The sequence below is a fragment of the Anser brachyrhynchus genome, assembly GCF_964034855.1.
Source record: "Anser brachyrhynchus genome assembly, chromosome: 21".
In the NCBI taxonomy this organism is placed as follows: Eukaryota; Metazoa; Chordata; class Aves; order Anseriformes; family Anatidae; genus Anser; species Anser brachyrhynchus.
Window position 1 is genome coordinate 5,076,334 of NC_137714.1, and position 22,868 is coordinate 5,099,201.

At 47.5% G+C, this 22,868-nt stretch overlaps 2 protein-coding genes across 6 annotated transcripts in view; both read right to left on the minus strand.

Moving 5' to 3' along the window:
• The window catches only part of PIK3CD (phosphatidylinositol-4,5-bisphosphate 3-kinase catalytic subunit delta), a 48,977-nt gene extending 32,919 nt beyond the window's left edge, over nt 1–16,058 (minus strand). For 3 of the 5 annotated variants that reach the window (XR_013941308.1, XM_080563674.1, XM_080563673.1), the window contains exons 1-2: nt 5,038–5,126; nt 1,592–1,707 (exon numbers count right to left, since the gene is read on the minus strand). The gene's annotated coding sequence lies outside the window, so the exon portion shown is untranslated. Of the gene's footprint in view, nt 1–693; nt 796–1,591; nt 1,708–5,037; nt 5,127–6,679; nt 11,639–12,018; nt 12,224–12,386 lie in introns of those variants that run through there. The other 2 variants (XM_080563675.1, XM_080563676.1) reach the window with 2 other exon arrangements.
• Nucleotides 16,059–19,792: 3,734 nt separating this feature from the next.
• LOC308181072 (forkhead box protein L2-like) lies at nt 19,793–22,795 on the minus strand. Its single transcript, XM_080563704.1, has one exon. The coding sequence runs from the start codon at nt 21,516–21,518 to the stop codon at nt 20,919–20,921; it is 600 nt and encodes a 199-aa protein (XP_080419830.1). The 5' UTR covers nt 21,519–22,795; the 3' UTR covers nt 19,793–20,918.
• Nucleotides 22,796–22,868: the final 73 nt, after the last annotated feature.

The following is a 22,868-nucleotide window of genomic DNA, read 5'->3' on the forward strand; positions in this document are numbered from 1 at the left end:
TGCCCCGGCGGAAACTTTCAAGCGGCCTTTTAGGCAAGTTTACAGGCACTCAGCTACGCTGCCAGCGCTGCCTGAGGAGGCATCGAGCGACAAATTGTGCATGTAGTGGTTAGAGCAGGAGCTCGCAAACCAGTGGCTCGCAAAGCTCCCTCCCCAGCCCCGACACGCGTGTGATGCGGGACTTCGACCACCCGACCCCGCTGCGGTTCGGTCCCCTCGTGTGCCCGAGCCTCGCTCACGCAGGCGGCCGCAGCTCCGGGTGCTGGCGGGGAGCTTTGGGAACTTCGCACGCCTGCTGCCAGCGCGGGCACGGCCGGGAGCTGGATGAAGCGGCGCTAACAAAAACACCTCACCGAGGAGGTGGCTGAAACTGGTCTTTTTCCAACTGCTCCCATGGGCAGGCGCCACCAGAAGCCCAGATGCTCCTCACCAAGGGAAAAAAAAAAAAAAAAAGAAAAAAAAAAGCCTTATATTGCCAAGGACAGCCCAGAGCGCTCCACCTCGCCCAGACTCCCTGCACCCGCTGAGGCACCGGGGTGCTCCAGGGAGCTCTGGGGGGCCCCCACTCGCCCTGCCGGGGCAGCACCAAGCCTGGGCACCCCCGGGGGCTCCCCCCGAGCCCTAGCCGAGGCCGGGAGCCGCTGCAAGCCCCCCACACCTCCCTCCTGTGCCTCCCGCCCGGTGCCCCCTCACCTGCTCCGCTCGCCCGTGCCCGCCGGGCTCCCGGCCCCGCTGCCGGAGGGGGGCGGCCCCGATCCGGCCCCGTTCCGCCCCGCTCCGCCCCCGGTCCCACCCCCCGGCCCAGCCCCGGTCCCGGTGCGGGCCCCCCAGGGCTGCCCGGTCGCGGTGGGCACGGGTTTGGGGGGCCGGGGTTTTTTTTTGGGGGGGAGGGGGGGGTGGCGGTGCGGCCGGGGCCTACGCGGCGGTGCGGCACTGCTGCGGGAAGGGTGCGGCTGGGGGGGGGGGGGGGGGGGGGGCGTGTAAATCGTGTGTGTGTGCAACACTGTGCGTGTGCAAATTAAATTGTTTGTGTGCAAGTCGGGTGTGTGCAATGCATGCATCTCCGTGCAGCACACATGCAGCTGCATATGTGTGTGTGCAACTTTGTGTGCAACTTGTGCATCACTGTGCACAACTCGTGCATGCACAACTCGTGCATCTGTGTGCACAATTTGCACATGCGCAACTTATCGATCTGTGCACAACACATGCAGCTGCTTGTGCGCACAACTCGTGTGTGCAATGTGTGTGTCTGTGTGCACAACTGTGTGCACAACTCGCGAGCGCAACTCGTGTGCACAACTCATGCATCTGTGTGCACAAGGCATGCAGCTGCTTGTGTGCACCTCTCGTGTGTCTGCTTGTGCGCACGACTGGTGTGCACACAACAGGAGATGCCACATGCCCAGCAGAAGTCAATTCTGGCGGCCAACGCACGGTGTGGCAGCCACCAGGGCCATGCAGCTGCCATCATGCACGCAGTGCTGGTAACTGCGGGCAGTGGCTCATTGCTGCAGTGGTTCAAGGACTAAATACAGAACATGATGCCGAAGGTAGGCCGTGAATACACATGCACGGTAAAACTACTCACGGGGGAGACTGAAAATACTTTGGGATTCACTCCTTCCCAGGGAGGGGCTCCTTGGCAGCCTCAGCCATGCCCCTGCTCTTTCTTCATCTGGAAATGTGTGCAATAAGGCCGGAATCCTGCAGGAGAGGGAACAGAGCACACGTCTATGCTGGGTACCAAGCACAGCCATGCAGGCTCTCCCCCACCCTTCCCCTCCCCAGGCTGTCGTGCAGGTCCCACGGCAGCAAGGAACCCCCCCCCCGGCAGCACCGGGGCACCCACAAGACCTCCCCCTGCACCAGCACCTCCTGACCCGTAGGAAATCAGCTGCTCCCCCAGCAGCAGCAGCTGGGGATACAGATCGTCACCCCTGCTCGCAGACCAATCACTCTCCTCTGTCTCATTAAATTTTCAGCAGCAATTCGATACCCAAAGGCCGCTTGCTCATCTGAAAAAACGTGCCGTGGTTTGGAGCATGGATAATGCAAGATTCGGAACGTGGATCTGTGCTCTGGCCATTTCGCTCCCACCCCTGGAAACAAACAGCCTTTGGCCGTGACACGGTCAGGGTTACACATTGCCCCGACCGGTCCTGCAATTTTACGAGTCCCAAAATCACCATTTTTCCTAAAGCTTCCACTGCCGGTGGCATGTGATTAAGGTATAAATTCATTTTTTTTCCATGTTATAATCCAAGAAAAGCTCATTATTCTTGCGATCTGACTCATTTTTTTCCCTGAACATTACTAGTTGGCAGCCCAGGCTATCTGAGCATCAGTACAAAATGTGACTGCCGAAACATTCGTTCTTCAGCTCTGCTCGGATCTACCAGCACGTCTCAACGTGACCTTCTAAAGCTCAGAAACTGCCTATTTCAAATCGGAGCCCCTGACATGTGTTGAAGATATTTTTAACAGACTGTTTACTGGAATTCTGGTTTCTGTTCCGCTTTTTTTTTTTCCTTCCCCAACAGCTTTTCTCTTCATGCTCTCCAAGTTTCACATATAGGGCCGCGCTGAACACTCAACGGGACGTTTGCCTGCATGGCCTGTGAGAAATGGGACAACAAACTGTAGGGAAGGGAGAAGGGAACTGAAAGTCCAAAAAATAGTTGCAGCCTGCTAGTGTAAGGACCTGAGACCTCCAGGAAGAGCAGACGGGAAGGGTAAGCTGGTTGGGTTTCCTCTGGGTTATTGAGAAGCGGTGAAAACGCTGGCCAGAAGGGCTGGTAGTACCCACGCGGCACCTACAGCTCGGCCCCAAGCTAAGCAGCTCACCAAGAACAACAATTGGTCACTAAAACTGGCGCAGACGTAGCTGTTGGACAACACAAACTGACTTTCATTTTAAAAATTAGTATTTGCCATGCATAAATAAACACTAAAACCCAGCAGGGATATTCTCCCAGGCTGCATTATAAAGGACACACACTGCGAGCTGCGGCCAGTAGAAAGGCAAACGGACAAGAGGGAAGGGTTTTCAGACACGCTGCATCACAACTGCAGGTTCTAGGTACAAGTTTCTATGGGATAAGGAGTGCCCAGAGCTCCCAGGATGGGGGAGACTCCCAACGGATGGGGATGAAAATCCCACAACACTTGGCTGGGCCCAGGGGCTGCTGCCCTCTATAGATTTACCAACGCCAGACCTAAAGCACAGTTTTCTATTCATCTTTCGACTGTATCACACTTACAATGACTGCTCATACAAATACTTTCTTTTCACATCCTTTTTCCTTCAGCAAAGACTCTTTCAAGCCTTTAGTCTCAACTATCAGCCTTTCGTAGCTCTCCTCTCAGCATTTGTCCTTGTGTCCCTTTTCAGGTTGTTTCTTGTCTTTCCTACTCCAGGTACCCCATTCTTGCACCTTTGCTCTCCTCAGCATTGCTTTACAAACGCACGTGGTTGGAAACACCAAATATACAGCTCCTAAACATCTCCCTGCCAAATCCCTTCTCTGCACCAACGTGGTGTGTGAGAATTCAGCCCATTTGTAGCCCAGATGAATTGGCTGGTCAGCTTTTAGAGGAAAAGGCGACGGAGGGAGAAAGAGGAGGAGGACAACAACAAGCAGAAAACGTGGCCGTGGCACCTTGTTTTTTACAGGATTGCCTGGCAAGAATGCTTTCAACTGCCAAGTGTGCACCTGGAGAGGAAAACACCGTGCCTGCCCTCCTGGGTCATAAGCCACATAGCTATTGGCAATTTTAGTAAATAATAACGTTTCACTAAATAAATAAATACAAAATAAATAAATAAATAAATTTCACTAAATAAATAAAAGTAAATAATAACAGTTCACTGCTTCTGCAGGCGGAGTAATGATAAGCCTAGAAGTACCGTCTCTTATCCTCCACTTACTCAAAAAAAGAAAGAAAAAAAAAAGAAAAAGCCACACTTAATTGCACCACAAAGCAAACAGGAAGCCAGAGCAGTTTTAGGAGAGTTGAAACTATTTGCTCCATGTGGTTAACACTACCAAACAGGCGGGCAACCGCGTTTTTGCATCAGCTATGCAGTTGGTCTGCGAATATGGCTGGTAACTTGCTCTTATTTAAAAGTCAAAAGAGCTTTTCTTGGCCACAAGGTCTGAAATAGGATCACAGCCACATGAGGTGTATGACAGTGATCCTCATGGGCTAGCAGAGGCGAGCAGCAGAGCTCGTCTGTACGAGCCACCGGATACATCCCTCGCTGAGAACCGCCCGTGGCCAAACCAAGCAGGGCTCAAGGTTTGAGGATCACCGTTTCTTTTTGCATCTCACATGATGGGGCTCTGGGCTCTAGCACAGTGCTACAGGCTTTTAGTTTTGGGGGGGATTTCTTTAAATCACATACATTTGGGGTGCCTAGGCTCTCTTGCAAACTAGCAGTGTGCATGTTGAATGGAAGCGAGGAGAGTGGAGCCCGGAGCCACGGATGTGCGCAGCCACAGGCTTCCACGTAGTCTCATATTTTGAGCCTTCCAGTCCTCCACCTTCATCACCCAGAGCCTCCACAGCCTTGCTAATTACGATGAACTTCATAAACAGCTTAACACTGCTGTATTTTACAGATATTTATTCAAGCAGGCCACAAAGTAAGAGAGAAGAGGAAGAAGAGACCTTCCTCACTTTGCAAATCTGTGCTAGCTCTCTGAGGAAAGCATGGACTGATCTAAACCAACTGCAGGTCCAAAACTTCCTAAACTTTGTTGGGGAAATTCGGATGTGAATTCACAATTTTAATCAAGCCCTATAGGATTATTCATACGGCAATCAGCTGTGATACACTCACGACAACACGCACAACCTGCTCAATTAGCCAGCAGCATTATCAGAGCAAACGCTCATCCCAGGGAAAACAAGCTCTGACCTAGCACTGGGAGCGTGGCAATGCCAACCCAATTTGACAAATTCCTGTTTGTTAGGAATATAGCACTACTAAAGACATTTACTTTTTATCATTAACGCATTCAGAATACATACTCTCTTTCAGTTGTGCTGCTTAAAGGGCTTTTGAATGGTATTACACTGTCAACTCTGCACGCCCAGGCTTTTCTTCCTCTGTCCTTAAGAGGAGAAAACCAAGACACAAAAATGAATTGCCCAAAAGTTACCTAAGGGAATGGGGAAAAAATCAGATTACATGTCTGGTATCCTCACCAAAGGACATGTTTTATCAAGATAACGTAAATTTACTTGTAAAACTTATATACGTATAGATATATGTACATATTCAGAGAGTAGAAGAAAAAGAAAAGTGGAGGAAATGGTGACTTAAGTAAATAATCAGGTACAGAGTAATTCAAGCATGCTGGGAGGTGACTGGATAAGGGGTAGTGCATGCATTGGGACCACTGGCTGGTGGAAATGTGGAAGGACAGACAGTGATTGCCCAGGAAAGGGAGTGCACAGAGAATTTCCTTGAGGAAGAACAGCACCGTTAGGATACACGGACTCACTGCAGCCAGCGGTGCAAGGACTGGGGGGTGGTAGCCCCGCGTGTTGGTCTCTGGACAGAACAGAAACTAGCAAAAGGCTGTGTTGAATAAAACTGAGAGGAGAAATTCACCAGCACACCTTCTTCAAATGAGGACTAAAACCACCACCTCTCTCTTGAGGTCACTACCACATCTCAGGTTCTCCTTTCCCGCAGCTCAAGTCCCACCAAAACGCCTTGTCCCCTGCTAGGGACAAAGCAGAGGACGAATTCTGGGTGAGGAGCCAGCTCCTTGCTGCTGTAGGCTGAACACCTCTGAAGGAAAATGTGGCAGTAATTTCACAGCTTGGACTTTGGGTCAGCTGACTGCATGGTGGTTTTAATAGGAAATGATTGTGTTTTTTTTCAAGAACAAGGCCACAGTTTGCTTGTTGTTATTGTCACAAAAGAGCTATTTTGGAGCAGAAAGCCATGGCAGAGCCTCGGCATGTTTTTTCTCTTTGTTTGATGGACATGCTCGCAAATGAAAAATCCATAAAGTGAAATCTTCCCACGAGCTGTATTAGGAGCTGATGGTGAATTGTTAGGGGGTGGGATTCAAGGACTCAAGCAGCCTGTCTGTTCAAAGAGATTTTGAAAGAGTGTCAAAGCCTGGGACTGTCTGAATGACAGAGAGGGGGGAGAATGACGACAAAGATGCTCAGCTCACTTGCTGAAGGCCAGAATGGCATATTTAGGTGTCCTTGCCCAAATAAAAATACTGTTTGATTTGTGTGACTATGCATTTCAATGAAGGACATCGCGGACTTGAGAACAACGCATTCCTCCATGACTTCCCCATAAATATTTATGGAGGAAAATTGAGCAACAAGAACTGACCTGAGTTAGCTAAAGCAAGCTCAGATTCTATCTTGGTCATCAGCTGAAGCCCAGGACTTCTAAAGTAGAAAAGCCCCTGGAGGCAGTTCTCCTTAGGAGGATATCGAAATGAACCAGGAGGCTTCGTTTGATACCTCCTTAGTTGTAACTTTGAAATTCCAATGAAGAGACAACATCTGAGCATGTCAAAGTATTGTGTTAAGGAAAAAGCAAATTCACTTAATTTTTGGTGGTGCAAGCAGTACAAGATCCCAGGGAACAGAGGGGAAGGTATTAGTTAAATGCTAGACAGGAGGAGATGCTACTGACCCAGTTCTGTGAGATACAGGAGGCTCCGGCTACATCGAGGATACAGTTTGGGTTACCGACTGCAAAAATAAAGCACAACAGAACACAAAAGCAAACCAACACCACTAAAACAACAACAAACAAAATGACACACTACAAAATCCCAAGACTTAACGCTTTCAAGGACAAGACCTGGCACAAGGACTCACGTTCTACTCCTCGTACTGGCACTGGTGCCGTGGCCTTTAATAAGTTGTTTCACCTGTTTCTCTGCATGCAGAATAGAGATAACTTTACTTCCGCATTTCACAGGGCATTTGGTGAAGCTTTGTTGTTTGTACAAGTCATCTGAGGTCTTTAGCTGGTGGTGCTACAGAAGTTCAAAGCATCGGCGTAAACACAAAATATTGTTTATTTCTTTATCGCTTCAAAACCTAATTGCATACATACACGCAGCATTTCCATCCCCCCAAGGAATGCCTCTCAAAAACTCACTTCTGGTGAAGATTTTTTTGATACAAGACCAAAATAAGTCCAACAGAAATCTACGGAGGCTACGTCCCTTTTCTCACAATTCAGGAGTGACAAACAACTTTCCTCTTCTTGCTCTGCAACACATTTTCTTGGGAGTATTTCTTTTTGCAGAAAGTAAGTGATCTATAAAACCACAAATTTCCATTATGAGTTATAACTGCCTGCTTAACTTAACCACGCTATTTAATCTTGAAATTACTGTTGGGGGATTCTGGATCCTTTCCTTTGCTATCAGAAGAAAAGCAGCACCCGGTCTTCCTACAAGCAGAAGTCCAATTTAATTTCACAACTGCTGGGTATTCAAAAATATAAAACTGGACTTCGGTGATAAAGCCATACCATTAAAAACCTTCACCTTCCTAGTTTTGGAATTTTAGGGGTCTTTAATAACAGTTTCCCAGCAAGACCGGATCTTGCAGACCTCTGTGTGGGTGGCTGTCTGCACGCTGAAGGCAGATGCAGGTGCCTGCCTGCACTAAATATTTTGCACAAACTCATGACTTTGTTATGTTTGGGTGGTTTTTATTTGCTTGGTTTTATTTGATGTTTAAAGCGTGTATTCCAAATTAAGCAGCGTTCAGAAACCAAATAAATTTGCTCCGTAATAAACAGAATATACGTATCACGTTACAAAACGAGATGGATGCCAGTGAGAAATGCTTTAAGAATTTTAACAGCCACCTGAAAAATCACTTAAGCGTCAGGACTAAGCAGCAAAGGGCACTGCATGAGTCATCAACGGCAACAAGGAGAAAAGGAATGTGAAGAGAGAATTTTTTCTTTTTCCTCCAAAAATGAGAGCTGGCTTTCGCTTAAAAAAAAAAAAAAAGTCTTATTTTTACTGTTAGCAGATTAAAATTTCCATTTATGAACAGGGGAATTTCCACCTGAGGCAAATCGGTGAAGAGTCATTTACATAGCCAGAGGTAAAACCACAGCTTTTACCCTGGGAACAGTGTCGAAGGAAAAACAGTCTCTTTCTGGTATGAGGAAAGTGCAAAAATTTTGTCCTCTAATTTTGGTCCAAAAATAGATAATGTTTGTTTTTATTAAGTCTTTAAAAATACTTACAAAGAAGAGAAGATGTATTTCACAGAAGCAAACATTCCAGCCAGCCTAAACCCAACCGGGACTGGGAAACTGTACCGGGTAAGCACTGACTACATTAAGCTCTTACATTATAACTACAAGGGTGAGCATGCCTCTCAAAATAAAAAGCTTCACTGTTTATTATTACTGTTTCATCATTTAAAACATGGCAGCAGCCAGTGTTTGAGTCAGGCTGGGAGCACCAGCAGGATGCATTTCTGCAGCTAACTCTGCTGCCTTGGAGGATCCTTGCAGGTCTCCCCCTGCCCTTTTCCACGACACTGACTGGGCTGCGAACTCGCTGCCTTCGTTTCCCTCTCGGGCTGGAAGGAAGAGCAGTGCTGAGCACTGGATCAGTTAAGAGATTAGTGTTTGCGATGTGCAAATTACAACATCTGATACCATACCGGACTGTTTTGTGTGGTACTCTCACATCTTCTACCCGGCGATGCACAGGCTGATACTACGAACTTGGGCTGCTGAAAAACAATCATGGTAATATTTTCTAAGCAACCTGGGCAGCTTGTTACAATGGAACTTGATACTCTTCTGCCTTTTTTCCCTCCTTGTGCAGTGCTGTTTTTCCCCTCCCTGTTCACAAAATTCAGGCTCAAAAAGACCAAGCAGCTCCCCAACACAGGGCTGAACCAGACCAGCCCCCATGCAACGCCAGCACATGGCCCTTCCTCACGGTGGAAACTGGGGTTCTCTGGAGCTTATGGGATTTAAAAGAGCAACATTTGGGGACGCCTAACAGAAAAAAATAATAATAAAACAGAAGAGTATTTTTTTCCTGGTATTTTCTTAGTATAAACATTTTTTTGCTGTCTTTATTGTTGTTTTTCTGCTATCTCCACAGAAAAAGCAAAGAGTACCGCCAACTAGCAAAGTCTTTAAAATCAGTCACCTAAAACGGGAGTCTAGGGAGCCTACTGGTGGGGAATGGCCATCACAAAAGGTCTCCACCAGCCCCAAACCAAAGCCATCTGCCCCAGCACGGAGATGAGCAGCGCATCGCAGCCTGAAGGAAGGGTCCCCCAGGATGTGGTTAGCTTTTGCCCCCCGTTCACCCTCTTCCTGAGATCCACGAGACAACAGTTAGCATCACGCTGCCGCACTGGGTGGAAAAGCATGCACATGATGCCTGGCAAGCACAAACGAAGAGATGAACAGCATGCAAAGCAGCAAAGCACGACACGCAGAAAGTGAATTTTACATAAGCATTGTGTCTAAGCTATCGACAAGAAACCCAACTCACTCCCACTCTTAGACCACATCCTTTCGGGTCATCGGGAATTTTTATCAATAGTTGCAGAGTTTGCTGTTCTCTGGGTCTTAATTGAGTAAAATAATATAAAAAGGGAGATTCTTCAGCAAAAATCGTGCGTCATCGTGCTTTGCAGGCCGTGTGTTGCACATACAAGACACAAGGTCCTCATCCCCACTGCGGCTTTTCAGAGCCCAAGCACTGCCCTTCTGGTTGCTTGCCTTCCCTCAGCACCAATGAAACAGTTAAACAGAATTTTTTTAAAAAATCTACTTCCTTCAAGTTTCCTGGAAGATCATGCTGCACAGTTATCAAGGCCTAAGTCAAGGAAAATACTTGAAAATTAAGGAAAAAAAAGTCCCACCCATTTCACTGGTGTTTTAGCTGAATCTAGCACATTAAATAAATAAACCACTCCTAAACAGACAATAAAATTGTCCATATTGGTCAGCAACATTGAATATTAATTCAATTATTAAATCAATTGAATGATGGCAGTTTCCGCATGCAGAAATTAATTCCTTACGAAGAAAGGCTTGCAGTCTATCTTCATATTTGTACCCTGTATAGCTGTGAGTAATGGGGCTTTCACTATGCAATTTCTCCATTTTAACAGAAGAACAGCAATGTACCACAAATTACCCCTATTATATTATTACCCTAATATTAAATGATATTAAATTTTATTATTACCCAATGATATTAAATTACCCCAACATTATTATTACTTATAAAGCTTTTTATATCCAACTACTCAGCTATTCGGTTGGAAAATTATAAAGATCTTAGCCTGAATTCGATGCAATTTTATTTCCACCTGCTCCCTGATAGCCAGCTTCTGCATTAGCACGACAAGCACAGAGCAGCTCACACCCCTGCCACCTATCCCTTTTAAACAGGAAAAATTTCAAGATAAAATGTTCGTCTTATCGAGGCTGCCTGAAAGTTCCCTTTCTAACTCATCTCTGCTGTAAGCCTGCTCTGCGCCACCTCAAAGACCTTAAATCCAGCTTTCCCCCGGCTCCGGGAGCAGCAAATCATCAGAGAGAAGCAACAAAACAGCACCCACAGCCTGTGATGCTGGCAGGAGCTCAGCAAGATAATATTGCTTTGAGTTTCCTATTTTATTTCCTCGTTACCTGCAACAGGAAAAAACTCAACCTTTCATTTCCTTCCTCCTGCCTACTTGCTGTGTAATGTTTTGAGCAACTGAGATAAATTAGCTAGAGTCAGGAGCCAGATTTTCAATTTACTCTTTTTTTCCGAGGGCTCTGGTTAGAAAGACACAGGACAACGTCTCCTGGGTAAAACAAGAAGGTGGCAGGGGTAAGAGGAGGACGGTAACAGGCACACACAGTTAGCAGAGCTCCCAAGCAGCAACAGATGTGATGCTTGGCTGCCTACAGGAAAAAAACAGAGGCACTGTGTTGCCAAAAGGGAGACAGGTTGTGCCACTGAGATCATCCACAACCGTGGCAAGGCAAGCCTTTCAGAATCAAGCTTGGAAATTGAATGGAAAAAAATGATTTCATTCATGCAGCCTCCTTCCATCAGCACCAGCTTTGTGGGTATGAACATACCACGTGCAGCATGGTAGTATCACCAGAGCACGACGCCACACCACACTGCCTTGCGTGACTTTGAGAATGAAATGATCCCACTGAATGAACGTTCCCACTGAAGATGCTAGGCAATGTGGAAACCACATGAAAACGCAGACCAAACACCATTTCCAGTACCAAATTAGGGGATGTAGCTTCTTTGCCATGCCCTGAGCCTAAAACTCTGCTTCTAGAAAGAAAAGCGTTGAAAGAATTAGCAGCAAGGAATAAGGCACCACAAAAGGGAACTATTACATCTCCTTCAGTGTCAGCAGAGCAGAGTTTCTCCTCGCAGGAGCACCAGGAGCGCCCGTGCCTCTGGTATGGTTCTCTACTTGCCAGATGTGAGGCTCACCAAACAGATGCCCAGTGGGTCAGCAAACCTCAGCACGACGCCCTGAGGAACCCCTGGTGGTGGCATTTCCTGGCAGCCGCTGCGGTGAGCGCCCACCACCCACCTGCTTGTCTGGCAGGTTCCTTTGGGATGCCCTGGGGAGACAAGATGCTTGCTCAACCCCCTGAAGTAAAGCTTGCAAAGAAAAGGGGCCTTGAAAGATGTTTCCTCCCCAGCCCCAAAAGCCCCCAACAAAAATACACCTAGCTACTGCACACGTGATCCCTTTTGTGGCAAAAGCAAAAGAAATTCACAAGCTCTTCGACACTAAAAATACATCCTTCCTCCTCCTCAGACTTCTCCTTTTGCAGAAACATTTCTCTTTCTGTGCCATTTCCCAGCCTGCTGCCCTCGTCTCGCACCAGCTCCCACCCCGGAGCCAGACGAACGCCCTTCCACAACACACAGCTCCCGATGAAGCCATATGGGCTTTTAATAACGCGCCATTACAGCCCCAGCCACAGCACCCACTTACGGGCCATGCGGTGCTAGCAGGTCGTGCCCCGACTCCTCCTCCACGTGCATTATTCATTCACCATTTCTCTCTTCCTTCAGTCTGCTATCGATTGCTGCCGCTTATTCCCGTGCACTCTGCCAGTGAATTCCCCGTGTCGGGAGGCGGGGGGAATGGAGGCTGCTTTCTGCTTGCAAAACACCAGCGTGCTTCTCCCTGTGTCTACCTAAATAGCCGTGTGACAAACTTCAGATCAGCAAATGGCAAAATAGATAAATAAATAAATAAATAAATAAGGCAAACAACCCCTCAAAATCCACACCTGATCTTGTTTTTCTACTGCTGAATCAGAGCCACAGAGACTTGCAAGAGGAGGGATGCACAAGTACCTGCATCTGGTTGCACTTCCCAGTATGGCTGAGCTCTTGTCCCCCCCAGGCTCCTGTCTTCACCCAACCTTTGTCTTCCTTCCTCTCTCGAAACAGACACCACGAGCATGTTCGGTAGTGATGGGATACACAGCGCAATCCAGAGCATCACTGCATTTCTTCCTACTCCTCTTGCTTGAACCTCTTTTGTGAGGTCCTGCTAGAAGGGAAGGCAGCTCCAAGTCTACTCCGTTCACAGGTGACAACAAATAATGGCATTCGAAATCCTGCTATGCTGCAAAGAAATAAAGAAATAAAGATGAGAACACCTAAAAAACTTGCACAGAAAAGAGCGCTCACAGGGCAAAGTCTTCCCCTTCAGGAACTCTAGAGAGAGCAAATGGCCACCCATGGGACAATCAAACCTTGATGAATTTTTTCTTCACTTTCTTGATGGTCAGCATCTCCAGCTTGTCGATAGATGGTTGTGCCTGCTGCCTTGGCTCTGCTTTGGAGCCCTTGTAGCTACAAGCTCGTGTGGGCAAGCGTGTCCTGGCAGTTCTGCCCACACGTGAATTAGCAAAGAGTGAGCAGAGCCCCCTGAACAATGCTTAAACCATCTGGCTTCAGGGGAAAGTGGTCTTCCTGCATGCTGACAGCATCAGGAGAGACACTGAGTATGAATTGTCCAGTGGTACTCCCTATTTACTCCCTTGGGATCTCTTATATCAGAAAAATAAAGCTGTTCACACCGATTCTCTTATGTCACAGAAAAAAAATAGAGGAAGAGGACATGAAGAAAAAAAAGGCAAAAAAAAAAAAAGCACAGCAGAACTGATTCTGAACACGATGTTTTTCTCTGCTGTGAATGAGGAGTCAGCAGCCCTGATTGCATGTGTGCAAATTCCCCCAAAGTTTCCCTGAAACTTTCCATTACAGAGAGGCAGCAGAGCTCTAGTAAAGATGGCCATCAATTTTATGCTGATACTTGTTTATTTACTTCAGTGAAGATACATCTGTTAGATCTTATCGCCAGTGACTGAGTCACCCTCTGCTACATACGTGCAGTTGATTCTCCCTAAGGAAGGGAGCAGATCTGCAGTTCTCCACATTACAAGTGCTCAGAAGTCATCTGGCTGCAACGGATCTTCACCCTACAGTGCTTTTCCACCCATTCTAGCTGTTGCCCTAAGTGAAGAACAATGTTCTGGTGGGAGAAGTGGGAATCGCCCGCTGATGGGCTGTTTCCTTTAAAGTACAACACAGCTGCAGCTTTTACGTTACCTGCAAGCTTACGAAAAATCTGCTCAGGTTATGTAGGAACAGATCTCTGCAGGAGATTGTATAGAGCCCAGTGAGAGACCAGACAGATGCAGCTCTCCAGGAGGAGGAGAGAACTTCTGCTAGATCCTAGACAGATGTACCTGGGAGATGTGGTGAAACACAAATCCAGGAAGATAATGACTCCAGGAATTAATCTGAAAGACATGAATGGGCATCACCACGAAAGCTCCAGTGACAAAGTCACATTCAGCACACAGTCTGCACTCAGCCTCTAGACTCCCTGCTAAATCTGATTAACTGCAGCCTTGTATCGCAGTAGACACCTCGGCCCACAAAGCACAGACCACAGCATTACAGTGCAAGAATCATTCATACGGCTGCTGGCGCCTCTGGAGGGAACTGTAAAGAAGAGAAGAAAATTAAATCTTAATGGAAGCCTGTTCCTGTCATTTGGGAACCAGCACTACCAGCAGGCTGGCCAGCTCCTTTACAGTCCAGATCAGAGGCAGAAAAGCAGGCAACCCTTCTCTTGCTTAGCAAACATTTGCACAAGCTGCTTCTGCCTCTCCTTGTATCATTGGTCAGAGCAGGTACCACCAGTAACAGTAGTTGTGATCGAGCCATGGCAATGGCATTTATCTGCAGGAGTCTGATGGGAGCCAAGGGTGGTCGATTTAAAGGTGATGTCCCTTCCATTCTTGCCCTGCTCTAATCTGCATGCCAAGCTCATAGGTTAATTTTCCACCTCTCTCCCCAGCAGCTGATTAAAGGGGCATCTTATTCAATTCCCCTTCCTTTTCTAGCTCCAATTGAGTCCTATCTGTCCACGCTTTGGCAGCTGTTTTTCTCCTCCATTCCCGCCCATTTGCCTGCTGTTGTCTTGCTAATTATTTTTACAAGGCTCAGTAATTGATGCAATTTTCTTCATTTTTCATCTCCTTCCTCCAGCACTGTCTGGCAAACGAGGAACTCCACAAGCAGCTGTGCTCAGTTGGCTGCCCCATCCGCCTCCTGCAGAGGGGAGCCATCGCCAGAACACGCCTTTGAGACTCAGTCCTCTATTTACCTTCCTCTGGACTCTGTAGCCATCACCCACAGGAGCTGCATTCAAAGTCACTTAGCATCATGTGAGCAAACCGAGGGTCTGATGTCACGAGTAAAAGCAGTGGCTCAGAAAAACCCATATGTATGCGCTGTGCCTTGAGCCAGTTATCTGCAGCCATCTAGCTCCGTACCTCACCATTTTTTAGCTTCTAAAGAATTTATCTTTTGACTCACTGCCAGACAAAGCAGCAACACTGATTTCACAAGAAAAATAGCCTCTCGTTCTATACCAATGGCACTGACTTAAGCGCAGGACTGCTTGTACCTTTCTCTAGGGCGCGTGGCATCGAGCAAGAACGCAGATCAGATACCAAAGTGAACGTGGTATTACTGGTGCCATATGGTACAGCAACTTCCTCAGCCCTACAGGTTATTCACCTACTGAAGACGAATTATGGATTTCACCAGAGTGAGTAGAGACTTACAGATGTTAAATCTGTGGGAAACAAAAAAAAATGTTTTCAAACAACGTTGGTAAGGAGCCCTGTTCAGGAAAGGACGCTGCTAAGGGCTGACTCGAGCAGGACACCTCATGGTGCAGTTCCTTCATCCAAGAGATGTCCTAGAAATACCTTTTTTGCACGCTTTGCCTTCTTTGATGGTCCAACATACCATTTCCCCTTCTGGTAGGAGAGTAACAGTAAAGAGAGGAATTACACCGACAGCAGAGTTCCTAATGCAACTTCTTGGTATGCTGTGAATACCAATCTGAAAACCACAAGTCTCACAATTTTCAGATTTTTGCGAACTGTTAGGAATTGCTGCCTGGCTCGCAGTTTGGGAATCCCTTCTCTGAGCAGTTTGCCATTGTCCAGCCTTTGTACAAGCTGCTAACTGCCCGAGGTCGTGGTAAGGCAACCTGTAAATGTTCAAACAAGACGCTTGCTCATTTTGCATACTGGGCTGCATTTTTTTTCTAACATAAAAACCCAAATGCTGCAGGATTCAGCACTGGTGGTTCATCTTTCAGCATTATTCTGACACTGACTACCTCTGACTATCCCAGGATGCCAAAGCATAGGGCAAATTCTAGTTCTGTCCATCCAAGAGCAACTCGGGAAGACAACTGCCAAAGAGGATAGTGCCCGGACGGTTCTGCTGCAGTCACACCAAGCTGAGCAATGAATTTCTGCAGAGCACGTGTGTACCACAGCATCACCTCCCTCAGAGAGCTGCTTCTCTGGTACACAGCAGCAGGATCTCACCCAGAGAAACACGTAAGCACGTGGTGCCTATTCCAGAGCCAGCTCCAGATCTCTTGCAAGCATCACCGGCGGCTTCTTCCAGCCTTCTAACCTCCACCCCGTCCTCCCTTGCAGCTTGTTGTTTCAAAGAGCAGTGGTGTGAAAAAACAGGAAGCCATGCAGAGGAGAGAGAGAATACAGATTGAGGCACGAAACTGCAGCAGCAACAGCTCCCCCCCCACACACACACCCCACCCCCTCTTCCCTTCCCACCCCCTTACCACAGGCCACGCTTTGGGTGAGAAACGCCGTGCTTGCTCTTGACGGGAAACTGGTTACGGAGCCGCATGGCCAGAGAGCCACTGCGGGAGGGGAAATCCAGCAGCGTGGAGGGAAGTGCTTCTCTGCTCGGCAGGTCTCAAGGGAAGGAGGTGGGAGTGTAGCTGGTGTCAAGAGAGCCAGACAAAGCCATAGGCTGTGGGGTATCGGGGGCTCCTTGTACGTCTGCTGCGCTGTCGGCACAAGTCCTAGCACCTGCTGCCCACTCCCGTGCGGCAGAAAAGGCAGGATGGAGCACGAACGGCTCCCACTTCTGCACTTTCCTCTTTGGGAGGCCATGCTGTGGGGAGGCTGAAGCGGAAAGCAGATTGCAGGGGGTGCAGGACACCCAGAGCATCAGAGCTGTGGGAGCTGTATTTACCTCCCTGCAGACAAGGCACGATCCTGCACATCTCCCTCCCAGAGCTCCCTTGTTGCCCTCGTTCCCCCGGGAACTGGGATTGATCCTTTCTTCCCCTTCCCTCCTCCAACAAATTTCACCACAACTCTTGGAGGCCAAAGAGGGATTTTTGAAGAAGGGGAGATCTGAGACTCAACTGCTGCCCATTTGTCCATTTTAGAGCTTCTGCAGTAGGCCACTAACAGATATGGGCTGCTTTTGAAAGCATCACTCTCTTCGTAGCTTGGATGGGTCTTTCTTGGTCCCTGGCTGGCTTTGGGAGGTAATGCAAAATCATTCTTGCTCTGAAAGTACCAGGGCCACAGAGTAAAAGGAACAGGTCAAAACCAACACAACCCCACAGGCAGCTCTGCACCCATTTTAAGCTGTAAACTTCAAGGAAAAATACGCAATCCTCTTATTCCCGAGGTTTCAGACTGCCAGCTTCACATATCTCCTGTGGACCACTCTACAATCTGTTGACTTCATCTATGACCTGCTGTACCCAAACAGCTCTCAGCGTCATTTTCATGCCCATAAAACCTGACTGTTTAAGGAACAGCCTGCCCAAGTCACAGCTCCCTATTGAAGAGGTCACCTTGCCCGTGGCTCTCAGCACTCACAGCTCTCCCAACCCACCCTCTGTTGGCAGCTTCTGACAAAAGGTTCCTATTTTGCAGAAGCCTCCATTGCTCTCGCCCTTATCTTTTCATTCTTTTACACAAGGCTGAAAGATTAAAAGGGTGGAGATGAGGAAGCAACAGTTAGGGGCAAAAACACTGCAGCAAGGAAGAGAAAGGCCAAGCAAACCCCCTGATAAACGAGGGGACACTGCGACTTCCATTTTGTACAAGGTATTTCCAATGTTATCTCTACACACAACCACTTCCATTTTTCGTCAACCAATTAACAGGATAAAACAAAAGGAAAAGAATCAATGTCACAAGAATCCTGGTGATGCAACAAAGAAAAGAAAGAAAAAAAAAAACCATGTTCAAAAGCCAGCTTTGGCCGGTGTTTCTGTAACTACTTTGGATTTTGACAATTAAAAGTCTTACATCTGTACTGATTCAGCACCGTGCATGAGTGAATCCTCCTTCTTTTCCACTGTTAATGACACACAAAACCATTACTTTAGTTGCTAAACCCAAGGAGGGAAATAAGCCAAGACAGATGTGAGACAACACAATGGAAAAGAATTCAACAGCCTGATGTCTACTGGTGGGAAAGGGGAACGTACTATTTTCTTAGCCATTTTCAAAGACTCTGTATTGCTTGCAAAGGGATACGCTGTGCTGGGGTTTATTTATAAAACCTATAAGAATGTTGACCAAAGAAGAAACTTGAAGAAAAATAAGCAGAGGTCAAGTTTTCTAAACTCAGTCACAAACCCAAGAGAAAGAGGATCACCAGTAAGAGCCTCTGCTGCTGGAGGGATGCAAAACACAGGAGAGGCCCCAGTACTTCTGAGCTGCTAGAAAAGCCATGCAAACCCTGAACAATCTCCCTGGTCTAAATGCAGCCAGCACTGCAGTTTCCTATTCCAGCCACAGCACGAGTGTGTGAGTGTCTGAGCAAGACTGAGGGGGATTCCCAGCACCTCTCTTTGCCGACTGCAAGTCTTCCCAGGCTCTAAAGCTTTTTGGTTTGAACTTGTAAATAACCGATGAGAAGAAATGCTCCTATAAAAAGTGATTCAGAGAAAGGACTTCATCTAAAAGCTCCAAAACACTCCTTGGAAGAGACCAGCTCTGCTGACAATTGAAGGAACCGCTGGAGAAGGGAGCCAGTTAGAAAAGGTGATTCACTCTCTGTGGCAATCACACCATGAAATCCCTGCAAGAGACCTGCCTGACTCTGTGCCTGTGGGACTGTGGCTTTTATCTGTGCACACCTGTGCTCTGCTGCTGGGAGGGTGCAAGCAGGAGAAAGCACTACAGTTGCAAAAGGCAGTTGAACTCTCATTCCCATCTTCCTTTGACACTGCTCCTACACATCCTCATTGCTTCATTTTCTAGAAGGGATGGAGATGCAATCCTTCACCAAAGACCAATTTCAGCCTTGCTAAAACGATCCCCCTAGACTTGGTATGCTGGAGCAAACGCACCATCTAGTGGCACACACAAATGGAAAAGCTGTGGAACCAATGAAGTGCTGGCAAATACATCACTTACCGACTGAAACAGGCTGCTAAAGGTAACAACGGACCAGCACGACACACGCACCCACTGGGAAGAGAACACAAAGCTCTTTACTCTTCTGCACGTCCTCAAAAGCTTGAGATACCTGTGTATTTGTAAGTGAGATGACAATCAAGAGCTGAACCAACGTAAAATTCCTGCATGTGTAAATGCCACATATAACTTGATAACATTATATTTCTTGGTGCACAGAACTCCTGTGGCCTTTTATTCCAGATGTTAATCTTAAAATAGGGTTTAACTGGAAACTTCAGACCATTTTCTTATGCTCTACCTGATATATTGCATTTTGTTTCACAGCCTCTCCTGCCTACAGTGACACTCAGCATTTCATGCTTCACATACAGCTTTTTATCCATTGCTCAAAGGCACTGGCACACTGGTGAATTTAGCTGTGAGGAAGCCTTAAGAAATCAAAGACTGAAGTCTGCTCATAGCAGCCCCTGTGGAACCGGAGCCTCACCAAGACAACAACACAGTATCTGCACCCTCATGAAATGGAAAGGATAATTTAATCAACATTATTTCTCTGTAGAAGTTTCAGGTGAAACTAGAACATACAGGGAGCCACACATATGTGTATGATTCATATATCCACTAACCATAGGGGACATAAAACTTCTCTAAACATATATAACATATATATGAATATATATATTTAAAACGAAAACCCTAGAAGTCTTTGTTTTACATACATACAGACTTACCACCAGCTTCAAGATGCAACAACTCTTAGATACCTGCGTTCCACTTTGGGCACTATATTGATTTTATAGCCAAATATAGCCTGCGAGCAGTTAAATGTGGAAGATTATTAGGAGCTACAAGAAAAACAAGACTAAAAGAAAACAAAAAATTATCTAGAAAATAATTAAACTGCAATATCTTTAATATGTTGGACTTCTGTAAGAACAACCTCAGTGACATTGCCCCAGATGAATTTAACAGTATTTCCAGCATTTTATTGACATTGTATTGTTAGAATTTAAAGACAACGTTAGAAACTCTTCTTAGATACAGGAAAATATAAAATACAAACTACAAAACTGGGTTTAAGTTGCATTTTTTTTAAGGATGAGCAAAAACCTGTCAAATTACTTCAAGTACTTTCTGAAGCCATGAACGCTTACAAGGTAGTGCTTATTAAACAAGTCATAAAATACAACATATAACAAAGTGCTGCTCTGCAGCACTCATAACAGTATTTGAACTCTTCATTAACAAACTTAAACATACAAATCTTTTTAGAAGCACGCTTTGTCCCTGATGGTCATCTTGAGGCGATAATACAGGAAGTATTCCTCTGAAATCAAGAGGAAAATACCCTTATAATTAGTGCATTATTTATAAGAAACGTGTCAAGAATAAATGTAAACATCTGTAACAAGAAACAGTATAAAATAACTCTTGACTGTATGTAAAACCCCATATAGCTCTGCTTTAAATACATAACAGTAAGATTCCCAGCAATAAAGTTTCACATAAATGAAAAATACACATCATTCCCAGTATTAAAGTTGTTTTTTTCCACAAAGAAGAAAAATACATTATATATATAAAAAAATATGAAAGAAAAGCTCAAAAATGAGTTTAAGGACACTTGAATAAATGCTTTTTCTGCATGTAACCAAGCTTCACTCCTACAAGGACTGGTACTTCATGGCTCTTCATGTATTTCCAGACTGAGGAAGACAACACAACATACAAATTAGTTCGCGCAAGCTCCGCAGCACCCCTTCAGGCTTGCAGGTTCAAACAACAAAACCACAAATAAATTTTTAAAAACAATACACCAAACTGACAAATCACAACAAAATCATAAATAAAATAATAATAATAATAAAAAATAATAATCCAAACTGACGAGTCGCTTCAGGTAACGCAATTCCTTTCTCCCAACAGAGCACTGACACAAGGCACCTACACGTCAACAACCCCCCGAGCGCACAGCTCCAGCACAGCCCCTTCCAGCCCCATTCCCCCCTCACTCAGCCGAGGCCCCCTTTTTTTTTTTTTTATTAAAATCCCCTTTATCTCCAACTTTCGGGGCTCGGAGGGGCGCTCAGGGCTGCGGCGGGTCCGTACGGGCGGTCACAAAGCAGCAAGGGCCCAGCTCCGGGAGGGGCCCGGGCGGCGGCGGCAGCGGCCCCGGGCACCAGGGGGGGCCCCAGGCGGGCACAGGCGGCGTCGGCCCCGGGCCCCACGGCGGGGCCCAGGCGGGCAGAGGCGAGCAGGGCCACCCGGGGAGCGGCGCCGGAGGCCTCGGGGCGGCGGCGGTGGCGCTCGGAGGCGGCTGGGGCCGGCGGCGGCGGCGGCGGTAGTCGCCCCCCGGGAACATGTCGTGGAAGGCCGGGTCCAGGGCCCACTCGCCGCCCCGGCGGGGAGCGGCGGGGCCACGACGAGGAGGCAGGCGGAGGAAGCAGGGGTTGAGGCTGAGGTTGTGACGGACGCTGTTCTGCCAGCCCTTGGGGCCGCAGCGGTAGTAGGGGAAGCGGCTCGCGATGTAGGCGTAGATGCCCCTCAGGGGTAGCCGCTGCTCCGGGCTGGCCCGGATGGCCATGGCGATGAGAGCCACGTAGGAATAAGGGGGTTTCTGCAGCTCCTCCGCCGGCCCCGGGCTGTCCGGGGATGGACGCGGCTCCCCCGGCTGCGCTTCGCCCATGGTGCCCGCTGTGGTGGCGGCCCCGCCGTGCCCCTCTAAAAGCCGGTGTTCCTCCTTTCCCCGCCCCAAAAACGGCTGCTTTGGGGTCGCGGGAGGGTCAGGACGGCGCTTGGGTTCGCAAACCCAAACACGGGGGAGTGGGGGAAAGGGGGGCAGGGAGGGGGCGGCCCCGCCGCCGTGACCCCGGGCACCTGGGGAGGAGAAGGAGCCGCAGGAAAATGGAGGGAATCACAGAATCCTAGAATCATTAAAGTTTGAAAAGAGCTTCAGGGCCATCTGGTCCAACCATCCCCTACCACCAATATCGCCCACCAAACCCTGTCCCTAAGCACCACGTCCAACCTCTCCTTGAACACCCCCAGGGACGGTGACTCCACCACCTCCCTGGGCAACCCGTCCCAACGCCTGACTGCTCTTCCTGAGAAGAAATGTCTCCTCATTTCCAACCTGAGCCTCCCCTGGCACAACTTGAGGACCCTCTAGTCCTATCATGGGTTACCTGTGAGAAGAGGCCGACCCCCAGCTCCCCACACCTTCCTTTCAGGCAGTTGCAGAGAGCAATGAGGTCTGCCCTGAGCCTCCTCTTCTCCAGACTAAACACCCCCAGTGCCCTCAGCTGCTCCTCACAATACATTGCCAGGTCTTAAAACAAATTAGCAGTACATTTTAACGAAATGAAACACAAATCATTGAAGTGTAAATGGAGGAAAACTACAACTTTCAAGCCTACGCTTAGAAAGTCTGTCTAAAAGCTTTTCACTCATCTCTTCCACACCATCAATTTACATTGCAAAATGAAAACAAATTTAAAATTATAAAACAAACCAAAAAGCAAAACCTTGGAAAGACTCTCAGCCCCCATCTCACAGAGGGGAAGAAAAAACACTAAACGACAAATGAACACAAATCATGAAGTGTGCATTGAACTGGACCGTGCCAGTGCTCTGTGCACGTGCACATCTTGGGATGAGTTCTGGGGCTTCCCTGAACATCCTTTACACGTGCCCAGTCCTTATCCATACAAATAATCCCCTTGGGTTTCTCACTGACACACGCATGTTTGGAGGATGACTGGATCAGGACCAAAGCACCTGCATTCCGTATCTCCCTTACTCCACACCCTGCCCACCAAAATACTGAGAATCCACGTGAGAATGTGCCGGTGTTAGCACGGCAGCTCTACCAGAGTTATCATCCAGGACGATCAGGACTCTGAGGAAACAGGAACATACAGGATGGTCCCTATCCTGCAGAAGTTCAAGACAACAATGTCTTACAGGGGTGCAGCAACATCTGAGGAGAAGTTAATGGCAGGATTATGGCTCCCTTTCCCCCCAAAACAGAGAGTTC

What these genes read in the sequence shown, in the direction of transcription:
- LOC308181072 (XM_080563704.1), bottom strand. Translation starts at nt 21,518, where the DNA reads ATGGGCGAAGCGCAGCCGGGGGAGCCGCGTCCATCCCCGGACAGCCCG.